The sequence below is a fragment of the Oncorhynchus clarkii genome, chromosome 31 (genome assembly GCF_045791955.1).
Source record: "Oncorhynchus clarkii lewisi isolate Uvic-CL-2024 chromosome 31, UVic_Ocla_1.0, whole genome shotgun sequence".
NCBI lineage: Eukaryota > Metazoa > Chordata > Actinopteri > Salmoniformes > Salmonidae > Oncorhynchus > Oncorhynchus clarkii.
The window spans coordinates 32,399,226-32,421,318 of record NC_092177.1 but is presented as its reverse complement, the minus strand read 5'-3'; the positions used below and the strand labels follow the sequence as shown (position 1 = coordinate 32,421,318).

Below are 22,093 nucleotides of genomic sequence, written 5' to 3'. Positions count from 1 at the left end.
GGGTGGAGATGTTGCCTACCCTCACCACCCGGGGGCGGCCCGTCAGGAAGTCCAGTACCCAGTTGCACAGGGCGGGGTCGAGACCCAGGGTCTCGAGCTTGATGACGAGCTTGGAGGGCACTATGGTGTTAAATGCCGAGCTGTAGTCGATGAACAGCATTCTCACATAGGTATTCCTATTGTCCAGATGGGTTAGGGCAGTGTGCAGTGTGGTTGAGATTGCATCGTCTGTGGACCTATTTGGGCGGTAAGCAAATTGGAGTGGGTCTAGGGTGTCAGGTAGGGTGGAGGTGATATGGTCCTTGACTAGTCTCTCAAAGCACTTCATGATGACGGAAGTGAGTGCTACGGGGCGGTAGTCGTTTAGCTCAGTTACCTTAGCTTTCTTGGGAACAGGAACAATGGTGGTCCTCTTGAAGCATGTGGGAACAACAGACTGGGATAGGGATTGATTGAATATGTCCGTAAACACACCAGCCAGCTGGTCTGCGCATGCTCTGAGGGCGCGGCTGGGGATGCCGTCTGGGCCTGCAGCCTTGCGAGGGTTGACACGTTTAAATGTTTTCCTCACGTCGGCTGCAGTGAAGGAGAGTCCGCATGTTTTGGTTGCGGGCCGTGTCAGTGGCACTGTATTGTCCTCAAAGCGGGCAAAAAAATTATTTAGTCTGCCTGGGAGCAAGACATCCTGGTCCGTGACGGGGCTGGTTTTCTTTTTGTAATCCGTGATTGACTGTAGACCCTGCCACATACCTCTTGTGTCTGAGCCGTTGAATTGAGATTCTACTTTGTCTCTCTACTGACGCTTAGCTTGTTTGATTGCCTTGCGGAGGGAATAGCTACACTGTTTGTATTCGGTCATGTTTCCGGTCACCTTGCACTCTGAAGCGGGTTCTCATCAAGGACTTGCCTGTATTTGGCTCCATTTATTGTTCCCTCTATCCTTACCAGTCTCCCTGTCTCTGCCAATGAAAAGCCTCCCCATAGCATGATGCTGTCAACACCATGCTTCACGGTAGGGATGGTGTTAGACAGATGATGAGTCGTGCCTGGTTTAGCATTCAGGCCAGATATACTGAACAAAAATATAAAACGCAACACGCAACAATTTCAAAGATTTTACTGTGTACACTTCATGGAAGGAAATAAGTTAATTGAAATAAATTCATTAGGCCCTAATCTATGGACTTCTCATGACTGGGCAGGGCACAGCCATGGGTGGACATAGGCCCACCCACTTGGGATCCAGGTCCACCCACAGGGGAGCTAGGCCCAGCCAATCAGAATGAGTTTTCCCCACAAAAGTTATATATTTTTTTACAGACAGAAATACTAGTCATGTCCAAACAATTGAATTGGACACATGTGGACTCTAATTAAGCTATAGCGACATCTCAAGGATGAGCAGAGGAAATTGGATAGACCTGAGCTCACTGTGAAGGGTCATAGCAAAGGGGTATGAATACTTATGTACATTTGCAAACATTTCTAAAAACATGTTTTCACTGTCTTTATGGGGTAATGTGTGTAGATGGGTGAGAAAAATATATATTTAATCCATTTTGAATTCAGGCTGTAACAACAAAATGGGAAGACTTTCTGAAGGCACTATATGTGGTTGTCCCACCTAGCTATCTTAAGATCAATGCACTAACTGTAAGTCACTCTGGATAAGAGTGTCTGCTAAACGATTCAAATGTAAATGTAAGTCTTGGTTGAATCTTTGCGATGCGGAATTCAGGCATTATGCGCTATTTGAACGAAGTCTTTCCCAAAAATCTTCCTAATTAAATGTTGACTGCAAAGTCCCCTACCTGGCAGAATTATACACTGCTCAAAAAAATAAAGGGAACACTTAAACAACACAATGTAACTCCAAGTCAATCACACTTATGTGAAATCAAACTGTCCACTTAGGAAGCAACACTGATTGACAATAAATGTCACATGCTGTTGTGCAAATGGAATAGACAACAGGTGGAAATTATAGGCAATTAGTAAGACAACCCCAATAAAGGAGTGGTTCTGCAGGTGGTGACCACAGACCACTTCTCAGTTCCTATGCTTCCTGGCTAATGTTTTGGTCACTTTTGAATGCTGGCGGTGCTTTCACTCTAGTGGTAGCATGAGACAGAGTCTACAACCCACACAAGTGGCTCAGGTAGTGCAGCTCATCCAGGATGGCACAGCAATGCGAGCTGTGGCAAGAAGGTGCTGTGCTGTGTCTGTCAGCGTAGTGTCCAGAGCATGGAGGCGCCACCAGGAGACAGGCCAGTACATCAGGAGACGTGGAGGAGGCGGTAGGAGGGCAACAACCCAGCAGCAGGACCGCTACCTCCGCCATTGTGCAAGGAGGAGCACTGCCAGAGCCCTGCAAAATGACCTCCAGCAGGCCACAAATGTGCATGTGTCTGCTCAAACGGTCAGAAACAGACTCCGTGAGGGTGGTATGAGGGCCCGACGTCCACAGGTGGGGGTTGTGCTTACAGCCCAACACCGTGCAGGACGTTTGGCATTTGCCAGAGAACACCAAGATTGGCAAATTCGCCACTGGCACCCTGTGCTTTTCCCAGATGAAAGCAGGTTCACACTGAGCACATGTGACAGACGTGACATAGTCTGGAGATGCCGTGGAGAACGTTCTGCTGCCTGCAACATCCTCCAGCATGACCGGTTTGGCGGTGGGTCAGTCATGGTGTGGGGTGGCATTTCTTTGGGGGGCTGCCATTAGGTACCGAGATTAGATCCTCAGACCCCTTGTGAGACCATATGCTGGTGCGGTTGGCCCTGGGTTCCTCCTAATGCAAGACAATTCTAGATCTCATGTGGCTGGAGTGGGTCAGCAGTTCCTGCAAGAGGAAGGTATTGATGCTATGGACCGCCCGTTCCCCAGACCCGAATTCAATTGAGCACATCTGGGACATCATGTCTCGCTCCATCCACAAACACCACGTTGCACCACAGACTGTCCAGGAGTTGGCGGATGCTTTAGTCCAGGTCTGGGAGGAGATCCCTCAGGAGACCATCCGCCACCTCATCAGGAGCATGCCCAGGCGTTGTAGGGAGGTCATACAGGCACGTGGAGGCCACACACACTACTGAGCCTCATTTTGACTTGTTTTAAGGACATTACATCAAAGTTGGGTCAGCCTGTAGTGTGGTTTTCCACTTTAATTTTGAGTGTGACTCCAAATCCAGACCTCCATGGGTTGATAAATTTGATTTCCATTGATCATTTTTGTGTGAATTTGTTGTCAGCACATTCAACTATGTAAAGAAAAAAGTATTTAATAAGAATATTTCATTCATTCAGATCTAGGATGTGTTATTTTAGTGTTCCCTTTATTTTTTTGAGCAGTGTATAATTGTTTGTATCGCAGGGCCTCTCATCTTTTTAAGTGGGAGAACTTGCACAATTGGTGGCTGACTAAATACTTTTTTGCCCCACTGTATGTAGCCTACACTGTCAAATGTGTAGCACATAAAAAACACAGCTAGACAAACAGTGCAAAATTGAATTAAAAGGGCAATTGTTTTTACTGTTTCCAGACCTCGAAAGGGATCTCCCGATGTGGTTTAAGCATTGTTGTGGACTTATATATAATAAAAAATAATCACAAAAGTGTGATTGAGTAAAACCTGAATGAAACAAGGTAAATAAGAAAAATACAAAAATGGGAAATTAGAATTTAGCTAAAGATAACTGATTTTATAGGGCCCTACAACCACGGCTCTAATTAAGTGACAATGCCGGAGAAGCCAGTGTTTGGACGATATATATGTAAAATAGGCACGGCTGTTGTTAACAGTGCCAATATATCCTCCAAACATCGGCTTTGAGGGCATTATCACTTTAATACAACGGGCTACCAACATATTCAAATAATGATCGACATTTTCATTAGAAACGTTATTTTGACGAATTTATTCATACTATTTCATCCTTCACCAAGAGCCTTGACACAAATCTAGGGTTCCTACCCAAGCTGGCTGGTCATTCGTTCTATCGGTTCGGTTGCTAGAGACACGACCCAGTTGTTCAGTCTTTTTGTTCTGCATCTATGGATGAGACTCAGTTGTTGGTTCTAAATGTTCCATTGCCATACTGGCTGGTAACGTTCTTATCCCTTGCTTGCTAGCTAGCCAACTACGCCTAACTTACTGTTACGTCAGTGCAGCCAGAATAACAGCAAAGTAGCTGCATTCGCATAAGCTGTTTTCTAGTGACATTTATTTGAATACATCCAGGACAATGAACTAATGAGGCGCGGTTTCACCTGGCATAGAAAATGTGCTCACTCGTCAGGACACTGTTGTTCAGAGGAGCTAGACAACACAGCTAACCCAATCACGTCAAATTGAAGCTGGAAAGACTGCAAACTAGCTGCACTTTGTTTCGTTTGACCTTTTTTCAATTGACATTTCTTTGTATATATCCATACAAATTATGCCAGCTGATTCATGCTTTTGAACTGACTGAGACACGCTGCCTGTCGGTCTCATCCCGACACGTTCATTACTATGGGACAGCTGGAGATCGAATTTGAATATTGAAACAATGTTGCAAATGCCAGAGACAGACAGCAAGGTTTATACAAATCTCCACTGTTGAAAATCAAATGTCTGTCTAAATGTGTAGATGCTTTTTTATAGTGGAGTTCAAATGTATAAAGTGCATGGCTGGGCTGATGAGACAGTGGATTGAGCAGTCGGATGAAACAGAGTAAATAGGCATTTTAATGTCATAGATTTAGCCGGTGGTAACTTGTGGAATAGACACCGGCTGGAATATGGTTTTAACCAATCAGCATTCAGGATTACACCCACCAGTTGTATAAATTAAAATGTTCTATTGGTAGCACTGATGCTCCTAACTTTAAAAAAGAGGAGCACCACATAATGTAGGAGCACCAGATGTATGTTTTATTGATTTAGACGTAGCCAACATTGGGCCTATATGAATCTTACTTCTGATGCACATCTGAAGAAGATATCCTTTTTCCTTTCTAAGCCACCAAATGTTTGCATGAAAGTCGGGCTATCAGGTTGTTAGTGCAATATGGGCAACATCTAATAGAATGATTACTCTATGGTTGGTGTTCTTTGGCATAACAACAGAAAATCCAGGTAGGTGTTATGACAGGATAGGAGCCAAAGTGCTGGTCAGTGTTTCTCAGAGGACCCTAATATCATTTGAATAGATGCATAAATGTTACATTTAGACAAAGATTTTAGAATAGGCTATCTGATTCAGAAGACGCCATTGCACAAACATGCTGATATACACTACCACAGGTAGCAACCTGTGTTAGAGCTAACGTTTACTTTGCCCTAGCTAAAGGGCAGCTAGCTAGTAAGCGATTAGCATTAGGCACATGCTAGCTTCCTTAGACTAACTCGCATTTCGCAAAGAGCAAGATACACAAACAAATATTATAATAGAAAAAAATATGTGGATTCATATTTAGAAGCAATGTTGAAAGTAGTTTCGTTGCTGTTTTGAAAGAATCTGTTGAGTGCATTCTGAGAGAAACAGGCACAGCGTGGAGGAACTGTCTGTATGTTAAGTGACAGGGGGCGGGGTTTCAGCCCGTCTTGTTTGAACAGTGTAGAGAACAGTGTCGCAGTGAAATATTGTTCCTTTGTCTGTCTGTCTGTGTGTCTGTGTGTCTCACCGTGAGGGAGGTGAAGGTCAAGCAAATGCCACCGAAGCCGTTGAAGGAGAGGGCCAGAAAGATGAGAGCAGAGAGCCCTGATAAGAGGAGAGAGCAGCAAAGCATTGTTTAAAAATAACTATGTCTGTCATCTACAGGTATCAGCAAGTGACTGTGTGTATTTTGTGTTGTTGGGGATAATGTCTATCACTTACGTTGAGGATCGTACGCTGATATTGACATTATGGCACAGGAGAGACCAAAACAAAAACTGCAGAAAAAGAACGTTTAATTTTTAGATGAATATATAAAATATGGAATACATTATTATAAATGTACTAACAAATAATGGTCCATTTTAGGCCAAGGAGAGAGATGGGGTTTATTTGTCAAATATCTCTATTTGCTCTCCATCTCCCACTTTTTCCCCAGGAAGAGATTCCAACGAGGCTGGTGTTCTCCTACACCCATGATCAGTCATTACAGAGTTCACACACCGCTTTCGTCTGTCCTACACACAAAATTAATAAGGCCCTATTCCCACTACGAGAGATGGAGAGTCTGAGGAACGGACAGGCAAAAGAGATTTCTACTTTTCAATTCACATCACATCCTTGCCTTACCTTTCATTGTGGTTGGCAATGCAACATTCTCGCTCCTCAGCTCAAACTGCCCGTAAATATTTCAGAAGCCACTAGCACAAACTATTTAACAATCCCAGCAACTTTTCTTCTGAAACATACTACAATATTGAATAATGCAACCAAACCATATTACTCTCGTGAATAATGCAACAATCCACAAGCATTTGCAGACAATTAAGGATTTATGTTCTTGTCCATACACATTAAAATTAGCTGACAATACACAGCTAACTCCTGCGAGCTAGCGAACAAACTTGCTTCATGATCAAGTAACGTTGGCATATCAATCATGAATGTTTACCCCTCTATTTCAAATATAAAAGTACTGTAACGTTATCATACAGTGTCATTCATATTATAATATAGGCTACACAGCTAGGTAACGTTAGCTAGCATACAAAATAATTCCTGCATCCTCACAAACATGCTGGCTGTCGCTGAATGCTGACGTTTCACTGAAAACTTTGATAATTCCCTAGGGAGTTGCTTCTTGCCTGGATCTCAGCTATGCAAAAAAAAATAAAACAAGATTTAAAGCTAGGGCAATCATTTCAGAATTTAACAGACTGTTACTACAATTTCCGGAAAAACTACATGGAACCCAATATGGTTCTATCTGGAACCAAAAATGATTTTCCTATGGGTACAGATGAGTATCCTTTTTAGTTTGCTTTTTTTCCTAAGAGTGTAGAGGGAGGCAACTGGCGGGCGAGTGTCGTGCGCTACTTCTAGAGGCAGCGGTCGAGGCATGACAGTGTCATGACGTTGCCCTCTTTGGGTACAGCAAGCCCCATCCCCCTCTCCCTGTCTCCTACACCCAGGCTGCTGTGGTCAGAGAGGAGATTATCCTGGAGGAGATTATCTCCTCATGGCCACAGTAGAGAGAGAGAGTGAATTTTCATAGAAGAGAACAAAGGAATTTCTTCCACCTCACAGAACTTGAGGTCCGAACAACATTTATGTTCTGGAGGTATAAAAGAGCGGTGAAGAATCCAGCTACAAACTGGTCCGTTTGGTACAATTTTGTGAAACTCATGGGAGACAATACGGCCACATTACCATAACGCTGTTTCTATAATATCCTCAGATATGAGGTTTATAACTAATAGTTGTATAAGATGAATGAGTGTGGATGATACTGTTTGTGAAATTGTGTAATGTGATTTTGGACTGTTTAATGAAGGAAACTCCAATTCCCTTTGGAGTTTAACTAAATCAGAGGACCGCCCACCAGCACAGTTATGGTCGGGCATCCTGGGACAGGCCTTTTTCTGCTCTCCCGATTAAAGCCCACACGTTGAGAATTTCTTAACAGACCATGTTTCCCTCAATTACGAGAGGACAAAGGTTGTAGACCAGCTTACCTCGATAACGAGAGGGCCAAGGTTTGAGTAGATGGCTGAATCTTTTAACCATACCACGTGGTTAAACTCTTAGACTATCTATACCGACAGAATAAGAACAAGTCTTTGATATTAATTACTAGTCTCCAGCTAGGAATTCGGTATCATTGAACGCGAAGAACGACAACCGCCGAAAAATCTATCCATGACGACATGAATGAATGTCACTCTGTACTATCCATTCTAACCACGACAGAGAGGGCGGACAGACTCGTAAATATATATATTGATTGTTATAATTATCAACTCTGTAGTGACTTCTCAGCTGACCCCCACTCCCCTTTTGTCTAACAAGCCGCCATGCCGGTTTAGCCCACTAGGGCACATTCCCCTATCCTTTCTTGTAACCATATTTACTTTGTTTGTGTGTGCACTTCTGTGATTGTTTAGCATACTCTGTATTTCTGAGATTTTCCTTTCCTCCGGCATCTAGACGGATTACATACAACCAGCGGGTTTTACAGTTTTTCGCACAGATAGGAAGCAGGCTCTCTCTGGCAAGAGCAAGGTTGGTGGGCTCTGCTTTATGACCAATAACACATGGTGCGACGGGGGAAATGTACAGGACCTTGCTAGTTTCTGCGTCCGGGACTTGGAATACTTGATTATAAAATTATGTCCATTTTACCTGACGAGAGAGTTCACCGGGATTGTCGCCATGGCTATGTACATCCCGCCCCAAACTGACACCAAAAGGGCTCTCAAAGATCTTCATTGGACCCTGAACAAAATGGAAACCTCATTCCCGAAGGCAGCGTTCATTGTGGCGGGGGACTTTACCAAAAGTAATTTGAGAACCGTGCTCCCAAAAATTCTACTCTTGACCACTGCTACATGGCCCTCTTCGGTCCTACTTTTGATAAATCCAACCATGACTCCATCTTGCTTCTTCCCGACTACAAACAAAGACTCAAGATGGAAGTTCCGGGGATCAGGGCTGTACAGCGTTGGTCCGACCAATCAGAATTCACGCGCCACTGTTTTGATCACGCGGACTGGAATGGGAAATGGTCCAACCACACAGACAACCTAGTGAAGTCGGCGGCGGCTCTTCAACCTCAGGATGCTGAAGAAATTCGGCATGTTCCAGAGGGATCTCACTGTGTTCAACAAGAGCCCCATCGAGAGCATACTGTCGGGCTGCATCACAGCCTGGTACAGCAACTCTTAACACCACGGACCACGAGGCATTGGGTACACACTGCCTGACCTACAAGACACCTACAACACCAGGTGTCGCTGGAAGGCCAAGAAGATCATCTAGCCTCAGACCATCAGGCTGCTGGATAGCCACCACTAGTCAGCTACCTACTCCCCCTTATGGCCATTATCCCCGCTACCCCCCCCCACCCCACACATGCTCAACTCTGACATTACCTTACCTGCTACTCCCCCATGGACATTCCTTCTCCTGCTGCCCCACCCCCCAGCCGACATTAATCTGGCCCCACCCCAACGACATTCATCATTGTTGCAGTTGTTTGATTGTATATTTTTACGTTTTTGTTTTTATTTCACTCAATGGTCATGCTGCTGCTCCCCCTATGGTCATTCCATCGCATCCCCTCAACAGTCTTTACTCTGCCTCCACCCCAATGGACATGATTTATTCATCACTGCCACAGTTATTATATAGTGCATTTTCAATTGTTTTTATTACCACTGTCATTATTTTTCTTCACTTAGTCCTGCATGTTGGAGCTCCAAGCCTAAAATGTTCACTGTACCCTGCAATCACACCTGCAACCCTGTACATGTGACAATTAAACACTCTGAATCATTGGGCCAGGGGTGAATGTACTGGGGGGGGGCTTAACATACCCAATCAGTTTGAATACAATGGAAAGCCTGATGATGGCAATCAGCAGGCAGTTAAAGGAAAATTCCAACAAAAAAACTCTTTTGGCATTTCTTTCATTCATCCATTGTTTTTTATTTTTTGAATTTTACCCCTTTATCTCCCCAATTTCGTGGTATCCAATTGTTTTTTAGTAGCTACTATCTTGTCTCATCGCTACAACTCTAGTACAGGCTCGGGAGAGATGAAGGTTGAAAGCCATGCGTCCTCCGATACACAACCCAACCAAGCCGCACTGCTTCTTAACACAGCGCGCATCCAACCCGGAAGCCAGCCGCACCAATGTGTCGGAGGAAACACCGTGCACCTGGCAACCACGGCCCGCCACAGGAGTCGCTGGTGCGCGATGAGACAAGGACATCCCTACCGGCCAAGCCCTCCCCTCATTCATCCATTGTTGATATAGTCCCAAAATGTTTTGCATGTCAGCAATCAAGTTTAACTTTCAAAATGCTTGAAAACTTGATTGCTGACATGCAACACATTTTGGGACTATATCAACAATGGACTAAATAAACATTTTCCTTTAAGTATGCTAAGTTCAGAACTCGTGAGAAGGTCTTGTGCTAGCAGGGACAATATCATTCAATAACATTTTTGATTTATTGCCTAGCAGCGGCCCTGGAGCACTTAGTGGTATAGTGCCTTGCTCAACGGCAGTTGATGGTATAAAGGATATTGAAGCCGTTAACTCTCCAGCTAACTCTCAAGGCTACCACCGCCCCCAACAGTAACGTATGCTCTTTTACATAATAGTGTAGGTTAACGGCAAGGATAAACCCATATCAAGATATACCTTGCTCATATCCATATCAAACGATATCGAAACCATACCGAATTATCGCTATTGGTGCCCACCACTAGTTAATGTTCTATTATTACCTGCCGAGGAGGCGTAGTGGACGCGGGCCGTACTTGTCCATGAGGATGCCCAGGGGCAGGGTGGCAGCGCTGAGGAGGAAGGAGCCGATGGTGAAGCCCAGGTTGAGCATCTCCTCCTGGTCCACACAGCTCACCCAGATACCACTCTCCCAGGAGGACTTGTTGCCCAGCGCCAGCACGTGGGCATTCGTGTCATTCTCTATGGGAGAAAAAGGGGGGAGTGGGAGAGGTGACCCCTCATCCTTGATAACATATAATGTATGCTGAGGAATAGTGTGTGCATGAGAGACAGCGTGAAACTGCCTTCCTCCTCTCTGTGTGTGTGTTCTACCTGAGCAGAGGTGTGAGTAGAAGCCCTCGCCCTTCAGCATGAGGAGGAGTGAGCCCCATCCCAGCAGCACGGCAGAACACAGAAGGTTCTCCAACACCGCCGTCATAGCCATCCACCAGCGCCTCCTATAGGCCTGGAGGAGAGAGGGCGCCATTGCTGCTGCTGCTAGCGAGAGAGAGAGATTCATGTAGATGTTACAGCCAACAGTACAGTATTAGACTACACATTTCCAGCAAAGCTGTCACTTTGACAAGTGGACACTGGCTAGGATCCAGTCAGTGATAAGGGGGCATCTGTGTCAGTGGTCTTGAGTTTGCCTAAGTGGGGGTTGGACAGATGTGAACAGGAAACCCATTCAACATAATTTATGAGGGAGTCCGGTGTGTGTGCGCGTGTTTTTGTTTAACTATCCTTGTGGGTACCAGAAGTCCTCACAAGGACAGTAAAAAAGGAACATTTGGCAAGTAGGGCCATTTTGCCGGTCCCCACGAGGCAAAATGCTATTTTATGTTTGGTTTACAATTAGGGTTATACTTAAGTTTAGGGATAGCTATAGTTTTAGGGTTATGGTTAAGGGTTAGATTTAGGGTTAGGGAAAATAGTATTTTGGATGGGAATCAATTATTTGGTCCCCACAAGGAGAGCAATACAAAACTGTGCATGTGGGTCTTAAGGACAGACCGAGAGCATGTGTTTTATTGAGAGATGGCTGTGAGAAAAAAAATTAAAAATGGGTGGTGTGTGTCGGGGGGAGATAGAGAATGTGTGGGTGTGACTGTGTGTAATGTGATTAAGCATAGAACAGCTCAATCCTTTGTCCCAAGAAAGTATCTGAAGAGGGCAATCTCTTGTAACTGACACCCCATGCTGGACACAATCACACACGACTCTCTTTACTCTCTCAACAATGAGGAACATCTTCACAGGCACTTAGCAACGTACACTACCGTTCAAAGGTTCAGGGTCACTTAGAAATGTCCTTGTTCTTGAAAGAAAATCTATTTTTTTTGTCCATTCAAATATCAAACTGATAAAAAAATACAGTGTAGACATGGTTTATGTTGTAAATGACTATTGTAGCTGGAAAAGGCACAAAAAAAAACACACACAAAAAAAATGGATTATCTACATAGGTCAGGTCGCAATTGTAAATGAGAACTTGTTCTCAACTTGCCTACCTGGTTAAATAAAGGTGAAATAAAAAAAAAATAGGCGTATTAGAGGCCCATTATCAGCAACCATCACTCCTGTGTTCCAATGGCACGTTGTGTTAGCTAATCCAAGTTTATCATTTTAAAAGGCTAATTGATCATTAGAAAACCCTTTTGCAATTATGTTAGCACAGCTGAAATCTGTTGTGCTGATTTAAAGAAGCAATAAAACTGGCCTTCTATAGACTAGTTGAGTATCTGCAGCATCAGCATTTGTGGGTTCTCTCACTTCACAAGATTTCCTGCCTCTTCCCCCCCCTACTTGTGCTGTTATCACTCCTTCCTTCCCCTTGGCCTTGAGTGGGTAAATATTTGTTTGTAATAAAGAGGGGAGTGTAGAAGGGTGACTGTACCAGTGTAAGAAATGTGGACATGTTATTTATGGTGCACTACTCAAAAATATAACATCTAAATTCCATCCCCTTGTATTTGTTTTTCAATTATTCAACATTCACCATTCAACAAATCTCTGACAGAGCGAGAGACTGAACCCCAACACTAGACGGAAAGACAGGTTTACGGCCAACTGAACGACTCGTCCATTAGCACAGTCCTGGGAGCTGAGGTGAATACGCACTACAGAGGCTTGCAAACAAGTAGAAGCACAAAAAAACAAGGTCATTTACAGTTAACAAACACCTGTCAACCCCTATCATATCACAGCGAAGTGTGTAATGTTTGTGTCTGTTGGAGAAAGAGCAGACCACAAACCCACATTATTTCCTGCAGTGCCTGTATCGCAGACTACTGTACACCTCTAGCCTAGCTAGGATACAGGTGAATGATGCAACATGATGTAACAAACTTCTACTTGATATTTACTCAGCTATGGATAAGGCTGTGTGTAGGTTAGAGGTTTGAAAATGTGTGGAAGCCTATTAGAAATACTTATGACATGGTTATTATTACACTGTTTTTAAAACTAATTCTCTCCACTCTCTCTCTCACCAAGGAATCATTCTGAATCTGACCTTGACCAGTGGGGTTTACCAACCTCATGGGCTGGACAACAGGACAAGACATCAGGGAAAACAATTTACTTTCATGTTCTCATTCAATAAACAACACACAGCACGGGACTTCTGTTCCCAATGGTGTCTAAAAAACACAAACCCGCCAATAGTGCGTGATCAGTGACTCACTCACAGCTGTCTCTCTACGGGCCTAACCTCAAACTTGTCTCTGGTTACCGACTCTGTGGGGTGGTAGTGGGTCTTCGCTATGTTAGGAAGGAAGTGAAGTTCATTCTTGCTGACCCCATGTCCTCAAATTTAGGACCCACACACACACACACATATACATATATATATATATATATATATACACACACACACACACACACATATTAGAGGTCGACCGATTATGATTTTTCAACGCCGATACCGATTATTGGAGGACCAAAAAAGCCCATACCGATTAATCGGACGATTTAAAAATGTTTTATTTGTAATAATGACAATTACAACAATACTGAATGAACACTTATTTTAACTTAATATAATACATCATTGAAAGCAATTTATCCTCAAGTAGATAACGAAACATGTTCAATTTGTTTTAAATAATGCAAAAACAAAGTGTTGGAGAAGAACGTAAAAGTGCAATATGTGCCATGTAAGAAAGCTAACGTTTCAGTTCCTTGCTCAGAACATGAGAACCTATGAAAGCTGGTGGTTCCTTTTAACATGAGTCTTCAATATTCCCGGGTAAGACGTTTTAGGTTGTAGTTATTATAGGACTATTTCCCTCTATACCATTTGTATTTCATTAACCTTTGACGATTGGATGTTCTTATAGGCACTTTAGTATTGCCAGTGTAACAGTATAGCTTCCGTCCCTCTCCTCGCTCCTCCCTGGGCTCGAACCAGCAACACAACGACAACAGCCACCACATCAAAGCAGCGTTACCCATGCAGAGCAAGGGAAACAACCACCCCAAGGCTCAGAGCAAGTGAAGTTTGAAACGCTATTAGCGCGCGCTAACTAGCCAGCCATTTCACTTCGGTCACACCAGCCTCATCTCGGGAGTTGATAGGTTTGAAGTCATAAACAGCGCAATGCTTGACACACTACGAAGAGCTGCTGGCAAAACGCACGAAAGTGCTGTTTGAATGAATGTTTACGCGCCTGCTTCTGCCTACCACCGCTCAGTCAGATACTTAGATACTTGTATGCTCAATCAGATTATATGGTCAGTCAAATTATATGCAACACAGGACACGCTAGATAATATCTAGTAATATCATCAACCACGTGTAGTTAACTAGTGATTATGATTGTTTTTTATAAGATAAGTTTAATGCTAGCTAGCAACTTACCTTGGCTTACTGCATAACAGGCAGTCTCCTTGTGGAGTGTAACGAGAGAGAGGCAGGTGGTTATTGCGTTGGACTAGTTAACTGTAAGGTTGCAAGATTGGATCCCCCGAGCTGACAAGGTGAAAATCTGTCTTTCTGCCCCTGAACGAGGCAGTTAACACACCGCTCCTAAGCCGTCATTGAAAATAAGAATGTGTTCTTAACTGACTTGCCTAGTTAAATAAAGATTAAATAAAGGTGTAAATAAAATTAAAAATTAAATCAAATTGCCGCCCAAAAATACCGATTTCCGATTGTTATGAAAACTTGAAATCGGCCATTCCGATTAATCAAAAAGGTTTGGACATACCTGCTCATTCAATGGTTTTTATTTGTACTTTGTATTTGTACTTTTATTTGTATTTTCTACATTGTAGAATAATAGTGAAGACATGAAAACTATGAAATAACACATTTCCTCCTGTACTCCCGGTTCACCCACGACTGAAGTCGTGCCTGGCCATGCAACACCATCATCAAGTTTGCAGACGACACAACAGTGGTAGGCCTGATCACCGATCCTCAAAAGGTTCTACAGCTGCAACATCGAGAGCATCCTGACTGGTTGCATCACTGCCTGGTACGGCAATTGCCAGGCCTCCGACCGCAAGGCACTACAGAGGGCAGTGCGTACGGCCCAATACATCACTGGGGCTAAGCTGCCTGCCATCCAGGACCTCTACATCAGGCGGTGTCAGAGGAAGGCCCTAAAAATTGTCAAAGACCCCAGCCACCCCAGTCATAGACTGTTCTCTCTACTACCGCATGGCAAGCGGTACCGGAGTGCCAAGTCTAGGACAAAAAGGCTTCTCATGTGTGCACCCCCCTCCCAACTCCTCTTTTACGCTGCTGCTGTTACTCTCTGTTTATCATATATGTGTAGTCACATTAACTATACAATCATGTACATACTACCTCAATTGGCCCGACCAACCAGTACCCCAGCACATTGGCTAACCGGGAAATCTGCATTGTGTCCCGCCACCCACCAACTCCTCTTTTACGCTACTGCTATCCTCTGTTCATCATATATGCATAGTCACTTTAACCATATCTATATGTACATACTACCTCAATCAGCCCGACTAACCGGTGCCTGTGTGTAGCCTCGCTACTGTATATAGCCTCGCTACTGTTATTTTTCACTGTCTTTTTTATTTCTTTACTTACTTATTGTTCACCTAATACATTTTTTGCACTGTTGGTTAGAGCCTGTAAGTAAGCATTTCACTCTAAGGTCTACTACACCTGTTGTATTCGGCACACGTGACAAATTTAACTTTGATTTGATTTGTTTAACACAAGAAGGTGTTAAACAAATCAAAAATATATTTGATTTGAGATTCTTCAATGTAGCCACCCTTTGCCTTGATGACAGCTTTGCACACTCTTGGCATTCTCTCAACCAGCTTCATGAGGTAGTCACCTGGAATGCATTTCAATTAACAGGTGTACCTTGTTAAAAGTGAATTTGTAGTATTTCTTTCCTTCTTAATGCGTTTGAGCCAATCAGTTGTGTTGTGACATGGTAGGAGTGGTATACAGAAGATTGCCCTATTTGGTAAAAGACCAAGTCCATATTATGGCAAGAGAAATGACAGTCCATTATTTTAAGACGATGCGGAAAATGTTAAGAAATTTTAAAGTTTCTTCAAGTGCAGTCGCAAAAAACATCAAGCGCTATGATGAAGCTGGCTCTCATGAGGACCGCTACAGGAAAGGAAGACCCAGAGTTGCCTTTGCTGCAGAGGATAAGTTCTTTAGAGTTAACTGCACCTCAGATTGCAGCCCAAATAAATGCTCCACGGAGTTCAAGTAACAGACACGTCAACAACTGTTCAGAGGAGACTGTGTGAAACAGGCCTTCATGGTCGAATTGCTACAAAGAAATCACTGCTAAAGGACACCAATAAGAAGAGACTTGCTTGGGCCAAAATACACACGCAATGTACATTAGATCAGTGGAAATTTGTCAAAATTTAGATTTTTGGTTCCAACCGCTATGTCTTTATGAGACAATTAGGTGGTGGACAATTTTGGCATGGGTGGTTCCCACCGTGAAGCATAGAGGAGGTGTGATGGTGCTTTTGCTGATGACACTGATTTATTTAGAATTCAAGGAACACTTAACCAGCATGGCTACCACATTCTGCAGCGATACGCCATCCCATCTGGTTTGCGCTTAGTGGGACTATCATTCGTTTTTCAACAGGACAATGACCCAAAACACACCTCCAGGCTGTATAAGGGCTATTTGACCAAGGAGAGTGACGGAGTGCTGCATCAAATGACCTGACCTCCACCATCACCAGACCTCAACACAATTGAGATGGTTTGGGATGAGTTGGACCGCAGAGTGAAGGACAAGCAGCCAACAAGTGCTTAGCATATGTGGGAACTCTTTCAAGGCTGTTGGAAAAGCATTCCTCATGAAGCTGGTTGAGAGAATGCCAAGAGTGTGCAAAGCTGTCATCAAGGAAAAGGGTGGCTACTTTGATGGATCTAAAATATTAAATATATTTTTTTATTTGTTTAACACTTTTTTGGTTACTACATGATTCCATGTGTTATTTCATAGTTTTGATGTCTTCACTACTATTGATGTCTTCACTACTATATATTTATTTATTAGTTCAAATAACCAAGTTTATTTTTACACATCTCCATCACATTAGCTAGCAGCAGTTAGCCAGCTAGTTCCAATGGCAAAATATTGACATTGACCGGTTTGCCAAATGAGGACTGAAGTATCTAGGTTGGTAACGTTACCCGGCTAAGTTAACTACAGTCACTTCCAAAATAGTAACGTTAATTAACCTGGTTAATGTCAGCTCAGCTAACAAGCTAGCTAGCTAAGTTGGCCTAATTAATAGGCATTATTGTCATCCAAAGATAACAAGCAAATATCATAACATAACAAATCGACTTTTGTCATTTTAATAACGAATTAACAAGCACATATGGTTGGTTGTTGAAAAAATGTATATTTCCTTGTTTGTTTGTTTCCCCCCCATAAATTTTCCTCGTGAGTTGGGAGTATTGAAATAGATTTTCCATATGTGTCCTTATTCTCCTTTTCTACGTATGGAAGAAATTGCTAAAACGCTATTCAAACGCTTCAGCTAAACTAAAATGTAACGTAATGAAATAGCTAGTTAGAAGTCTCGTGCCACGTGTGTGAGAAGTGAGGCCGGTGCTTGTGGCATTTCGGCACATTTTCTAGCTTTTATTTGTCGCGTTTACTGTCGCTTTTACATATAAAGTCAACTAAAATATGTTTACGTTTCCAATTTAAAAAAAAGAACACTTACTTCAGTTGTCTTTCTTTCTCAAAAGAAACCCACAGTCTGTAGTACAGAACGCTGAGAGAAAGTTTCTAGCTGTAGAAAACTATTTTTCAAATGTCACGTTCTTCTCTTCCCCTCCTAAAACAAAACACTGGTCTCTTATATCAAAACTACACCGTCTTCTTACGAGTCTTTACTGACACGGCATAATGTAAACGTTTTTTTTTCGTGTACTCTTTCTCTCCCACTCTTCGGTTGACTCTCCTTTCTCTCCGAATTTGACTTCACTCATTGTAATTTGACTTCCTAGCAATCCGCCACTCCCCACTGTGGGTAGCCTATTTGTATTCCTTTGTCTTTGTCGTGGATTTCTCTGCCAGTGCGGACTGGGCGTAGGCTACCTGTAGTCTCCTGGAAAGTGACAACGATGAAAACGTGAGAGTGAGGAAGAAGATTTTCACCTTTTCACATAAAAACATGAAAAGAAGATAAACTCCCTTTTCCTCCATTATACCTATTCGAATTGGTGACATTAAGTTTCATATATACAGGACAGAAATTCACCTTCTCTATCTGTAACCTCTGACAGTGCCAACATTTTCTTTGGGTACCCTCTCAATTAAATGGGCCCCCTATCCTTCAGAGCACACAGCATAGGGTACGGGGCCCCAGTCCCCGAGACATGGGGGACGCCTGTAGGCCAGAAATGGTATTGCAACAACTATCTGAAACTTTTAGTCTATGAACTGAGCTGGTCTGATCACAAGTTCAAATCAAATTGTATCAATTGTGTCACATGCAATAGAACAGGTGGAGGGAGACCTTACCATGAAATTCTAACTTATGACTTATAACTTAACCAAAAATGTAAAGTTTTTAAAAAAGTAATACAAAATGTGCTAAATAAACTAAAGGAAAAATAGTAACACAAGACAATGACAGTAACCAGGCTATATACAAGGGGTACCTGCACCAAGTTAATCTGCAGAGGTACGGGGTTATCAAAGTAATTGAGGTAATATGTACATGTAGGTAGGGGTAAAGGGACTTTGCATAGATAATAAACAGAGAGTAGTAGCAGCGTATGTAAAGGATGTGAAGGAATGTGAATGTATGTGCGTGTGCGTGTGCGTGTGTGTGCGTGTGTGTGCGTGTGTGTGTGTGTGTGTGTGTGTTGGAATGCCAGTGTAGTATGTGTGAGTGTGTGGTTAGTGTCCCTTCAGTTTACATTGAGCCTGTGCAAGAGAGTCAGTGATAAAAAAAAACAGGTAATCAAGGGGTACAATGAGGGGGTCAATGCAAATAGTCTGGGTAGCCTTTTGATTAACTCTTCAGCAGTCTTATGGCTTAGGGGTAGAAGCTGTTAAGGAGCCTTTTGGTCCCAGACTTGGCACTCTGGTATCGCTTGCCGTGTGGTACCAGAGAGAACAGTCTATGACTTGGGTGAATGGAGTCTTTGAACATTTTTAGGGCCTTCCTCTGACACCGCCCGGTATAGAGGTCCAGGGTGGCAGAAAGCTCGGCCCCAGTGATATACTGGGCCGTATGCATTACCCTCTGTAGCACCTTGCAGTCGGAGGCCATACCAAGCGGTGATGCAACCAGGATCCTCTCGATGGTGCAGCTGTATAACTTCTTGAGCATCTGAGGTCACATGCCAAATCTTTTCAGCCTCCTGAAGGGGAATAGGCATTGTCATGCCCTCTTCCTGACTGTGTTTTTGTGATTTGGACATCAGGAAGTGATTTGGACACCAAGAAACGTGAAGCTCTACTACAAATCAAATCAAATCAAATCAAATTTATTTATATAGCCCTTCGTACATCAGCTGATATCTCAAAGTGCTGTACAGAAACCCAGCCTAAAACCCCAAACAGCAAGCAATGCAGGTGTAGAAGCACGGTGGCTAGGAAAAACTCCCTAGAAAGGCCAAAACCTAGGAAGAAACCTAGAGAGGAACCAGGCTATGTGGGGTGGCCAGTCCTCTTCTGGCTGTGCCGGGTGGAGATTATAACAGAACATGGCCAAGATGTTCAAATGTTCATAAATGACCAGCATGGTCGAATAATAATAAGGCAGAACAGTTGAAACTGGAGCAGCAGCACGGTCAGGTGGACTGGGGACAGCAAGGAGTCATCATGTCAGGTAGTCCTGGGGCATGGTCCTAGGGCTCAGGTCAGTTGAAACTGGAGCAGCAGCACGGCCAGGTGGACTGGGGACAGCAAGGAGTCATCATGTCAGGTAGTCCTGGGGCATGGTCCTAGGGCTCAGGTCCTCCGAGAGAGAGAAAGAAAGAGAGAAGAAGAGAATTAGAGAACGCACACTTAGATTCACACAGGACACCGAATAGGACAGGAGAAGTACTCCAGATATAACAAACTGACCCTAGCCCCCCCGACACATAAACTACTGCAGCATAAATACTGGAGGCTGAGACAGGAGGGGTCAGGAGACACTGTGTCCCCATCCGAGGACACCCCCGGACAGGGCCAAACAGAAAGGATATAACCCCACCCACTTTGCCAAAGCACAGCCCCCACACCACTAGAGGGATATCTTCAACCACCAACTTACCATCCTGAGACAAGGCTGAGTATAGCCCACAAAGACCTCCGCCACGGCACAACCCAAGGGGGGGGGGGGGGGGGGGGGGGCGCCAACCCAGACAGGATGACCACATCAGTGAATCAACCCACTCAGGTGACGTACCCCCTCCAGGGACGGCATGAGAGAGCCCCAGTAAGCCAGTGACTCAGCCCCTGTAATAGGGTTAGAGGCAGAGAATCCCAGTGGAAAGAGGGGAACCGGCCAGGAGGAGCAAGCCCATGTAATGCTTTGTAGGTTAGCAGTAAAACCTTGAAATCAGCCCTTGCTTTGACAGGAAGCCAGTGTAGAGAGGCTAGCACTGGAGTAATATGATACATTTTTTTGGTTCTAGTCAGGATTCTAGCAGCCGTATTTAGCACTAACTGAAGTTTATTTAGTGCTTTATCCAGGTAGCCGGAAAGTAGAGCATTGCAGTAGTCTAACCTAGAAGTGACAAAAGCATTGATTAATTTTTCTGCATCATTTTTGGACAGAAAGTTTCTGATTTTTGCAATGTTACGTAGATGGAAAAAAGCTGTCCTTGAAATGGTCTTGATATGTTCTTCAAAAGAGAGATCAGGGTCCAGAGTAACGCCGAGGTCCTTCACAGTTTTATTTGAGACGACTGTACAACCATTAAGATTAATTTTCAGATTCAACAGAAGATCTCTTTGTTTCTTGGGACCTAGAACAAGCATCTCTGTTTTGTCCGAGTTTAAAAGTAGAAAGTTTGCAGCCATCCACTTCCTTATGTCTGAAACACATGCTTCTAGCAAGGGCAATTTTGGGGCTTCACCATGTTTCATTGAAATGTACAGCTGTGTGTCATCCGCATAGCAGTGAAAGTTAACATTATGTTTTCGAATAACATCCCCAAGAGGTAAAATATATAGTGAAAACAATAGTGGTCCTAAAACGGAACCTTGAGGAACACCGAAATTTACAGTTGATTTGTCAGAGGACAAACCATTCACAGAGACAAACTGATATCTTTCCGACAGATAAGATCTAAACCAGGCCAGAACTTGTCCGTGTAGACCAATTTGGGTTTCCAATCTCTCCAAAAGAATGTGGTGATCGATGGTATCAAAAGCAGCACTAAGGTCTAGGAGCACGAGGACAGATGCAGAGCCTCGGTCCGATGCCATTAAAATGTAATTTACCACCTTCACAAGTGCCGTCTCAGTGCTATGATGGGGTCTAAAACCAGACTGAAGCATTTCGTATACATTGTTTGTCTTCAGGAAGGCAGTGAGTTGCTGCGCAACAGCCTTTTCTACAATTTTTGAGAGGAATGGAAGATTCGATATAGTCCGATAGTTGTTTATATTTTCTGGGTCAAGGTTTGGCTTTTTCAAGAGAGGTTTTATTACTGCCACTTTTAGTGAGTTTGGTACACATCCGGTGGATAGAGAGCCGTTTATTATGTTCAACATAGGAGGACCAAGCACAGGAAGTAGCTCTTTCAGTAGTTTAGTTGGAATAGGGTCCAGTATGCAGCTTGAAGGTTTAGAGGCCATGATTATTTTCATCATTGTGTCAAGAGATATAGTACTAAAACACTTGAGCGTCTCTCTTGATCCTAGGTCCTGGCAGAGTTGTGCAGACTCAGGACAACTGAGCTTTGAAGGAATACGCAGATTTAAAGAGGAGTCCGTAATTTGCTTTCTAATAATCACAATCTTTTCCTCCTTTTCCTACAGCCCTGGCGACGTGTAAACCAGCATCAGGAAATTTAGTTTATCATAGTTCATGTGGGATTCAATGACATTTTGAAAGGCAGCTCAAAACAGCTGAAGATGGATTTTAAAGAACTGATTTGGTCACTACTTGACACCAACAAACACCCAATAATATCTGGCCCTCTGCCCTCCCTAAATCTT

General features: G+C 43.5%; 1 protein-coding gene across 4 annotated transcripts in view; it reads right to left on the bottom strand.

The window, feature by feature from the left end:
• LOC139390554 (large neutral amino acids transporter small subunit 3-like) overlaps positions 1–18,047 on the bottom strand; it is a 40,450-nt gene extending 22,403 nt beyond the window's left edge. Inside the window, exons 1-5 of one of the 4 annotated variants that reach the window (XM_071137753.1) lie at positions 17,649–18,047; positions 10,770–10,934; positions 10,439–10,637; positions 5,867–5,922; positions 5,673–5,749 (exon numbers count right to left, since the gene is read on the bottom strand). In XM_071137753.1, coding sequence (XP_070993854.1) covers positions 5,673–5,749; positions 5,867–5,922; positions 10,439–10,637; positions 10,770–10,923 — 486 coding nt within the window. In that variant the 5' untranslated portion in view covers positions 10,924–10,934; positions 17,649–18,047. Of the gene's footprint in view, positions 1–5,672; positions 5,750–5,866; positions 5,923–10,438; positions 10,935–17,648 lie in introns of all 4 variants that reach the window. The other 3 variants (XM_071137754.1, XM_071137751.1, XM_071137752.1) reach the window with 3 other exon arrangements.
• Between the last annotated feature and the right edge of the window lie 4,046 nt (positions 18,048–22,093).